Consider the following 10,178-nt stretch of genomic DNA (forward strand, 5'->3'; position numbering starts at 1 on the left):
ATTTTAACTAGTAAATTAACTAGGTTTTAAAAAGTATTATTAGCCTAAAATGTTCTAGTAAAGATGAAGGCTTTAATACATGCTTTAAAACTGCAAAAAAAAAAAAAACTTAACTAAAGTGGTCTGTACGGTGGATGTGTACAGCTGGCTAGTATTGTGGCATTGGCACCTAGCTGTGGCACCCTACGGCCACAAGCTACCACGGTTGTTTTAAAGATGGTTGTCGCTTCTGGATCTCAAACTTGAAGCCAGACTTGCTTTACACATGCATACGTGTATTTAAACATGTATTCTTCTAAATGGCCAGGAGGGAGCACTTCCTCTGGTGGCAAAAAGACTTGCATTTCTGAGAAAACAGCCATCAGCCTCCTTGCTCTGTGGCCTAAACACTCTGCTGATGACTGTATGTGTTCATTTGCCAGTTTTAAGCCTTGCTGACAAGATAAAGTTTATTTTGTAAACTATGGTCATCATTAGAGCAAGAAAAGAGAATAAACCAGCGTATGCTCATTGGTGAATGACTTGTCAATCATGATTTCTTGGCCAATGGCTGTACAGCGTCCCTCAGTTTTACAGTCTGATCTACCAAACCGTAGATCTAAAGCTCAGACCAAACCGTTGCAATGGGACTTCACTGTTTTGGCTTTGCCCAGCTTTTACACACAGTCTATAGTTTTCTGTTGCAGAAGCATTATGTTGCTTTTCAAGGAAATAAAAATATGGCAATACAACAAAAAACAAACCACATCTGATGCTTTCCCGTCACTAACAAGTGCCATTTTGCTTAATTTTACTGCAGCTGTTTCATTTTGTTTGTTGTACATTTCATGCACTCTTTGCACTTCTGTAATGACTGTTCCATGGACTGGACTATGACTGGATTGTGTTGTAGACAAGTTTAGAGAAGCTTTTCCTATGACATTTCCAATAGGCTGATAGGCTATGCCTAACTTTTCCTTCTGGCTACCCAAACATTCACCTTCTCATTTATGTCACAGTAAATATTTAATGTGTAGCTATCAAAATTACATTTCCCTTTATTTTGTCATTTAGAAATAAATAGTGATTTTGAAAAAAAAAGATAAACCCAGTGTCCAACCTTTTTACTATTATTGTTTTTTTTTTTTTTTTTTTTTTTAAATCAAACATACAGACATGTTCTCTTTTCATGGACAAGTGATTCTTGGGAGTGACCCCAATCCTAGAAGATGGTTCTTGCCCACAAATGGTAGTGCATTTAAAATAGTTTTTCACTGCTTTACCTTAAAAATAAGACAGAACACTGAGAAAAGTCAGTGACCTAAATCTGCAAGTCATAAATGTTTACACTGGAAAAATGGATTATTTAATCAAAGCATTAGGTTGTGTAGTGATGATAGCGAATCTTGCAAAAAAACAAAACAACCCAAAACCCAAAATGTTATATACTTTATTATAGCAGCGGTAATACTGAAATGCTACAGGAACTTCAAATTCACTTTGTAGGTTTGGATCTTTGGGTGTTTCAGAGACACTGGATTGCTAGAGTGAAAATCCTGTTCAGAAAGGCCGTGTTGAACAGTGAAATATTCATGGTTTACATAACAGACACATTCTGACTAAGGTAATGTGGGTATAATGCCTTCTTTTCCAGAAAATACTGTGCTTGCCTAAACTTCAGCAGGCTGCTTGAACAGCTGACACTCAGTTTCAAAGTCGCAGCCTTGGAGCAGATCCCCGTAGTGCTGCAAGACATCTTGATAGAGCGGCATGGAGGCCTGATCAGCCAAACCGGGGAATGTTACAGGCTTCTCATTGAGCAGCGGCTGCAGTCTGAGGTCACCTCCCCCGCAATCATAGAGCACCAGGATCAAGTTAGCTGCATAGGGCAATATATGGCTTGTGCGAAAGGAACGGCGGGTCTGTGCAGCGAAGTTAGTTGATGTCAGCGGTTTGCTGTCATTGAAGAAGCCCAGAAGGGTAAGCAGTGGCAGGAGGGTCTCTGCATGGCCCACCTGGACTGTCACGGCTTCAGCCACCTGCTGGCCTGACCTACAGAATACACAGTTTCAGTGTTGAAATATCAGAACTCAAATAGTCAGTTAATCGGTTTGTTGATTGCCACATGGACTCAGCATTTCTGACTGCCTGTGAACACCAGGTATCTATTAGGGATTGGCTGAGCTTATCAAACATGGGGATTATGGGGTTATTACTATCTTCAAATACCTTGAAGTGATTGACATTAATTTAAACTGTAAATATGACTGTAGTTTTTTTTTCTAAATAGTTTGTAGAAATAGCATTTAATTAATCAAAAGTACATATAAGGGAGGAGCAGGAAATAGAAATTCCTGTTAGAAATGAAAACGAGTCAGAAGCAAAGAGTTGTTAAAGGTCTTTAACCACCAGATAATAGATTCAGGTTCATACTATCTGTAACCTTTTTTACAGCTTACTCAAGATGACACTGCAAAAGTTCATTCATTCAAATTCATTGCTAAAAACAAGCCCCAAAAAGGAGGGCAAAGCCTTTACTCACTCTGATGTTTTAAAACTCCCACAAATCTAGCTGGAGAAATACCCAGTGTTGTTTTTATTCTTATGCTATGGATTATAAAGACAAAACATAATGGTCATTATATATTTAAGGTGTGTTCGCTGACTCACAGCTTTAACTTATGCTCCAAAGAACAAGCAAGACCATGTTCCATTTTAAAAGCTGTTGTTAGCTTCTGATTATGCTCAGTGGCACAGTTAATTTAATTTCCCTTTATTAGTCTACTTTAACTAGTAAATTTGCTAGTTTTATTTAAAGAAATCAGTATTATTAGCCTAATGTTTTCCAGTAAAGATGAAAGGCTTACATATATGCTACTCCTAGAAAACAAACTTAACAAAAATTAAGAACAATGTTAATGTTTTATCTCATGTGGTCTGCAGGCTGGACGTCTCTCCAGGAAAGTTTTAATCCCAGTTATTAAAAATTCAGGTTCATAATGATTAAGTGTAACCTTTTCTATAGCTTACTCAAGATGACACTGCAAAATCCATTCATTTAAATTCATTGCTAAAACCAAGCCCAGTGAAGGAGGGCAAGGCCAGAAAGTTCTAACTTTTACAAACCTTTCTCACTCTGATGTTTTAAAACTCCCACAAATCTCACTGGAGAAATACAAAATGTTGTTTTTTCAGTTTTTTTTTTTTGTCTTAGAATTTCTGTGACAGATGACTGCAGTTGCTTGCACATCATGCTTGGCTGAAAGGTACAACCCACAATCTGCTCACTCTGCAGTCTCATTTTAAACACTCAGAATCACCCACACACATGCTTTCACGGTGAGTGTGTAGTAAAGTTGTTCTCTTTTCAAAACAGGAACTTTACGATTGCATCCTTTTGACACATGTAACAACACAACCTGGGTTGGCTCTTCACAACTTGCACTCAGTGGCTGGATTATTAGATACATTTGTTAAACTGCATTTTAACACCAATATCTAACTGGCCAATCACATGACAGTATTACATTTAGGTATTTATACATGGTGAATAACTAACCTTGAAGTCAATAAGCTACAGCAGCAGAAGACCACTGTTGCCAGCTAATAAAAAGAAACTGAAGCTACAAGTCGTATGGATCTCAAAAAAAATGGACAACAGACAATTGGAAAACTGTGGCATGTTCTAATAAATCTTAATTTCTGCAAAGAGATTTGGATGGTAGGGTCAAAATTTTGTCTAAAACAGCATGAATCCTCCTGCCTTGTTTTAGTGACTCAGGCTGCTGGTGATGGTGGAGTGGTGTGAGAGCTTTTTCCTTGACGCATTTTGGGTCTCGCAGCACAAAGTAAGCATTGTTCAACACCGCAGCCTACCTGAGACACTGTACATATTTTCTGATGGCTGCTCCCAGCCTATCTCAAATAATCTCAGATTATTATAAGACTAGTTTAATGAAGACTATAAGACTAGTTTAATGAACACGACAACTGGTTCACTCCACTCAAACGCACAATCATCAGATCTCAATTCAGTGGAGCAACTGACAAATATGCAGCAATTGTATGATGCTTTAAGTCAGAATGTTTCCAGCACCTTGTTGAATCTATAGCTTCAAGATTTAAGGAATTTCTGAAGGCCAAGGGAGAGGTGTGGGTGTGGGATGGTGTTCAACTTAACACAGTGAAATAGGAACTTTCCTAATAAAGTGTCCAGCGAGTGTATGCTAATGAACCACACTTTTGAAATATAGCGAACATGAGCTCTGCTGTCTTTTGAGCTAAATCCCACATACTGTATTTCAGCTAAAATAATATCCAACAAGTTTTACTTCTGCCTGCATTCAGGGCTGAGCAGTGAGTCCTTTTTCCCCAAATATTTTTATTAACATGAGAAAAATAGAGTGTAACACCATTTAAGGTTTGCTTACATGTTCCCTTTAGCTGCTTTTTCTAGACGGCTGAAAACGTCATGGAAGAGAATGCAGCTTGACTTGCTGTTAATGTCATAACCATAGCTTCTTTTCCAAAAGTGCTTCAGATCATTTGCATACTCCATTACCTGTTGAACAAGAAAGTCAGTGTCAATGCCAATTTTACTTATATAGCACATTTCATTACACATAAGCTCAATGGGCTTATTGTAAAAGTTGAAAAAAAAAATTAAACGTCTAAGGCAATAAAAACAGCAAAACAAAACTGTAAAAAGGAATGAAATACAAGTTAACATTTACAGGCACGCAGACACACACACACTGTTATTAAGTGTAAGGCTGTTAGAATAAAGAACGTTTTGAGTTTGATTTCAAATGTGAAGCATTAATTGGCCTTAGCTTGGTCCAAAGGACAGCACCACAGTAACTAAAAGCAACCTCAGCACACTTAGGTGTGGATCTGGGAACAGTTAACAGATCTGATAACCTGAGAGGTCTAATTGGGTTATAGACAGTGAGCAAGTCAGAAATGTCCTGAGGAGTCAAACTATTGAATCCTTTATAAACTAACAGAGGGATTTTAGAGGTAATTCTATATCAAACTGTGAGCTAATGCAGTGACTTCAACGCTGTGGTAATACTACAAATACAAAACTAGTCTATGTGCAAATTTGGCATGACTAAACAAAAAGGGTAGAAGCCTGCTGATCGTTCACTGTGCAGGTGACAGTTCAGGCTTTCTGAGATCAGATTGCAACATAAGACACAGGAATCTCTTTGTGAGGTGAAGCAGAGGACACATTAGGCAGGATCTTTCTCTAATCTGAAGCTTGTCTCTTTATTTGTTTCTACTTATTTATTCATAAAACAGACTGTGCACATTGTACAGCCAAATGAAATGCAACAGCTGTGATACAGGGTATCTCATTTAATTTGGCTGGTTTTCTTCTTGTTGTCGATTTATTTGGTGAATTGGAACAAAATTCGGCAAATTACTGCCACCAACTGGACAAACTGGTTATAGTTTTATTATTCTAGTAGTTCGGGGTGTTTGTCCCTTCAGTTAAGGGAAAGAGAGTCAGATCACAATAATTTATTTTTAATAAAGTGACAAAAAGTTTGCACTTGTAAAGAATTTAATTTTTCTTCCCCCCCCTCACTAAAAGGTATTATTTCCCCCAATTTTGGCTCCATAGTCTCCAAATTTCTTTTGCTCAGAACATGCCAGGGAACAAATAACAGCCAAGCACTTTGTTTATTTGTTTACCTACTGTGGTTACTTCACCTTTGTTATTTGAAGCCTTGTTCTGTTTCCTGAGAGAGATCTTTTATAGCCTGTGATTATAAAATTAGACATTTCTAATTGAATTGCACATTTTATGGAATGTGATATTTAATCTGAGATCACCTTTTCCTGAAACCCACAGAAGTCTAAACTTAAACAGACTTCATTATTACTGAGCCACATCATCAGCGTCATGGTCCTGAATCGCTGACCCAGTGTTTTATATTTTTTTGGTCTCTTAAGTTCTGTTTATTATTAATGATGCTCAGGATGATTCTTATGTTGTTTCGTTTTCACCTATGCGTATGCTCTTCTGTGTTTTCAGCCTTGTGTTTTAGTTTTAGTTGCTGTTTTGTTCACGTGTGTTCCTAAGGTCAGGTTGTCAAGTCTCCATCTCTAAGTTTGGTTGTGGTCGTGACTGTGTTACTTCCTGTTTTATTTTAGTAGTGTCTTGTCTCTTGTGTCTGTATTAAGTTTTACTTCCCTGTTAGTTCCCTATCACCTATAGGGCTATACTAATGAAACTACATGATAAACATTTAGAAAAGTTACAGAAAAGTTTCTGTTTAATCATTGCTCAGACTATCTTGCAATTATAAGTTTAGAATATAAAACTTTCATTAATTCACAGAAAATTTCCTTGTACTTTGGTGTGGTATGAATGGCAGTGGGTGGGGGTCTTTATCAGTAGAAAAAGCTGTAAAACTTTATACACTCCTTAATATTTTCCAAAACTGTCCATTGGAGTCTTTCCTGGGCTGATTCTGGCCCTCAAAATGTTTGACACTCCTGTTTTAGAGTTTTCTGTAAACTTATTCACTGACTAAATTTTAAATATCTTTTAGATTCTTTGGACTTCCTGTACTGAGTGCATTAAAGGCTGATTGTCTGAGATTAGGTCGTACATCTGCAACAGAAGCTCTATCCAATCAGTAATACATCATCTATCTCTGTGTGTATGTGCTTGATAGCACACTTAGTAAGAAAAAAATATGGCCTGTAAATAAATTGCCACAGTCTACAAAAATTACTAAACACTAACTAAATACTAAACACATACCACTTAATGTAGACATTTCTGAAACTGGAAACATTGTAATCGGGGGGGGGGGGTGGGGGGGGGGGGGTGGGGTGGGGTCATCATGCTTTCCCCACTGTGATACATGACTCAAAATTAATCTGAAGCACATATTACTGCTTTATCACAATGTGCAACCCTCCTCCTGTGTCACCTGTGCATCAACCTCATCGAAGAGACGACACCATGGAGAGTTCACAGTCTTGATGGCAAACTCATACGCACACAAATAAAATGCAGCTTCGGCCATATCTGCAGGAAAAAGATTAAAACACAATGTTAACAGTCAGTGAAATCCCAGCAGTCAGGAAGCTGTTAGAAAAACAGAACTGAAAGCAGGAAGCGACATCTTAAAAACCTTAGGAGCATGGTATGTGTTGCATTTTCTTTATACAACTTTAAGTATGGAAGAAAATCCTAAAATTAGGTAAAAGTTCCAATTTATTTGGGTAATAAAGACAACAAATAATGGAATGGAGAATGGAGTAGTATTTGAAAGACACCATTTAAATGCAAAGTACTAAAGTACAAATAAACATATTTTAATATATATTATATATATTTTTATAGTTTAATATATATTCTGTTAGGTAGTTCATTTAAATGGTAACAAATCTAGGAATCAAAGATCATTTCAGAGGTTTAAAAGATTTTCTTTTTTGAAACAAGATGTATACATATTTGGCTTTTTGGAGCATGTAATAAATTTCTGTTTACAACTCAGAAACATCTGAAAAAGACTCCTAAAATATATAATATGATAAAACATGTTAGATTACGGGTCAAAAAAGGTTGAAAAGTATTATTTCAGTATTTTCTTTTCACATTTCATGTATAATGAAGATGTGAGAGTTAAAAAAGCACAACGCTTCTCTGTGAAATATGGAAATGAACTTTCCAACACTCAGGCTGTTTCAAAGCCACAGCTGAATGTTGTCGAAAGCTGCATGTTCCTAAACCGCACCAAGCAGACAAACTTCTACTATCAGCATTGTCGCTGAGTGAACTTGCAGTATTATTATTTTTATGTTTGAAAACAGCTCCATCTACTGTGCAAATATCTGCTTTAAGAAGCCCAGTGAGATGCCATAAGCAGAATTCCAGAAGTTTTTATTTTAAAATGTTTGGTAATAATTTAGTAATAATTATTGGTGAAATGTAGAAAGTGTTCAGTTGTTAAACCTGTGAAGCCAAGATGTGACAAAATTATCAAATAAATGTGTTAACATTTAGAATTGTAAATAATAACACACCAGCTATTTCACAGATAAATAATATAAATAATGTCTGTCTGTTCTACATCTAACTCAAAAGCTTTCATCTGATCTACTTTAAAACACAGTAAATTTAATCCTTAGGAAGTGCACTACTAAGCTGGTGTCATTCTGAGGAGTGACGGATTAATTTTTGTGGCCACACACCTCTGTGGCAATATAAAGATGTCACCAGCTACGATGAGGGTAGTTTATAAATCAACTTTCACTGACTGTGAGATCTAACTTTGCTGTTAAAGACATGCCTGTAACAGTTAGAGCCACAGTGGTAACACATATTAACATAACAAGCGGTAGACTTGTAAAACCAAAGCGGCCAACTGATGTTTAAGTTGTGAAATGTGCATCACGTATGCTTTTTGCCAGTTTCATTACTTGTGAATTCATGTGGGGAAAAAAAAGTCTACTGCGTCTACTGCAAGTTCTTTGAGCTTGCACTGTGTAAAGTGGCACAAAGAAATCCTGGACAATATTAACTACTATATAAACATATATGCACTGTCATATTTAGGTGTTCTGTACTCTAATCAGCTGTAATCAACTGGTACTCTATATCTATCTATCTGTCTATCTATCTATCTACAACTTAATCGGACTATATGTAATGCTCTCAAAATGATGGCTATGATAATACACCACTAACCATCTGTGATTGCACTGTATGGGACGTTGAGGATGTCTGCGATCTTCTGCTGGACCCTCCTCATCTCTGGCCCTTGCTTGAACTTCTCCACCTCTGTCACAGCTGATGGGTTGTTATCAACTTCCTCCAAAAACCTGGTGCATTTATCAAAAAACCTCATGAGAGCATCGTTCACCGCGTGATCAAACTCCATATCTGCACAGAGGAAAACAACAGATTATAATAGTCAACAGGTTATGCATAAAGGGGTCATCATAATAATCATGGTCATACCTTTAATATCCCACAGCTCTGTTAGTCCTGCCTTGAAGGACAGTGTGCTGTTGACACACCTGTGCTTTGAGCTGGTTATGAATTTGATGAATCCACCTCGAAGCTTCTCCTCTGAAATCAGTGAGGGGAACAGCTTTGACAGCCTGACAGCCAGGTGTCTGTGATCGTTCACACCTTTCTGGACGAGTCGTCCGTCCATGTCCTCGGTGTACCACATCCTCCACTGGGTCTGCAGTTCACGCAGCCAGTTCCTGTTGGAAACATTGCTGCCCTGAACCACGTCGTAAAGCTTCTTCATCTTCTTGACGTTTTTGGTGGTCGGGTATCTGGTTCCGTGCCTTATTACGGCTGTCAGATGGATTTGGCGACATTCTGCCGACGGAGGCTGTAAAATTGATCTGTTTACAGCAAGTATGTCCTCTATGAGATACGGGTTCACTTCCTCATACCTTCCTTTCGTGCTGAAATATTTGGCGATTGCTGGGATCTCTGGGTTCTCCTCTGGATTCACGTCGGTACAAAAACAGCTGGAAATACCGGTTATGATGGTGAAATAAAAAACAGCGGTTTTCCTTAAAGCGGTCGTCATGATGGGTTACTTGTGAGGCCGTGCGCAGACCCGAGAATGACGTCGATCATGTGGGACTGTCCAACCAATGCCTTGTAGAGGGAACGATACGAAAATGACTGTCCGTCGGTTTCCAAAAGTTATTTGATACTTTGAGGTATATTTTGGTTTTTAAAATCGGGAATTGATTTGATAAAGTAGCTTACTGTTTCACACTAAAGCTTTTGAAGCATGACTACATAGCATGACTTTTTGGGGCACATCACCCTGATCTGAAGTACTAGAGTTTTCTCTTCTTGCAACTTGTCTCCATAATTAAAATGAAATCTTAAACTCTAACTCCTTTATTTAGGAATGTAGTAGGAGCAAATGATTAGTAAATAATAGTAATGTGATAAAAATCTCTTAACAACATCAATTAAAAAGGACTTTCTGTAAGCAAAAGACAGTTGTTTGCACATGCAAACCCACAGATTTGCATCACTGTATCTTCCCTCAGCATTAGTGCACTGTAATGGAGATCAGAGTTTCAGCTTACTGAAAGTCTGCACATGTTTTATTGTTTATTGAATTCTTTATAGAGCTTAGCTGATATTTTGGAGGATTATTTAGGTGACAGTTTGTGGAAAGTAAGGAAGCAGAGGG

General features: G+C 37.6%; 1 protein-coding gene across 1 annotated transcript; it reads right to left on the reverse strand.

Annotated features, from left to right (window-relative positions):
* Nucleotides 1-1,418: 1,418 nt before the first annotated feature.
* LOC134639913 (multiple inositol polyphosphate phosphatase 1-like) lies at nucleotides 1,419-9,590 on the reverse strand. The gene is made up of 5 exons (XM_063491430.1): nucleotides 8,966-9,590; nucleotides 8,693-8,887; nucleotides 6,930-7,027; nucleotides 4,410-4,540; nucleotides 1,419-2,031 (listed from the first exon to the last, which is right to left on the reverse strand). The coding sequence occupies exons 1-5, from the start codon at nucleotides 9,552-9,554 to the stop codon at nucleotides 1,650-1,652; spliced, it is 1,395 nt and encodes a 464-aa protein (XP_063347500.1). The 5' UTR covers nucleotides 9,555-9,590; the 3' UTR covers nucleotides 1,419-1,649.
* Nucleotides 9,591-10,178: the final 588 nt, after the last annotated feature.

Source organism: Pelmatolapia mariae, linkage group LG13 (assembly GCF_036321145.2).
Source record: "Pelmatolapia mariae isolate MD_Pm_ZW linkage group LG13, Pm_UMD_F_2, whole genome shotgun sequence".
In the NCBI taxonomy this organism is placed as follows: domain Eukaryota; kingdom Metazoa; phylum Chordata; class Actinopteri; order Cichliformes; family Cichlidae; genus Pelmatolapia; species Pelmatolapia mariae.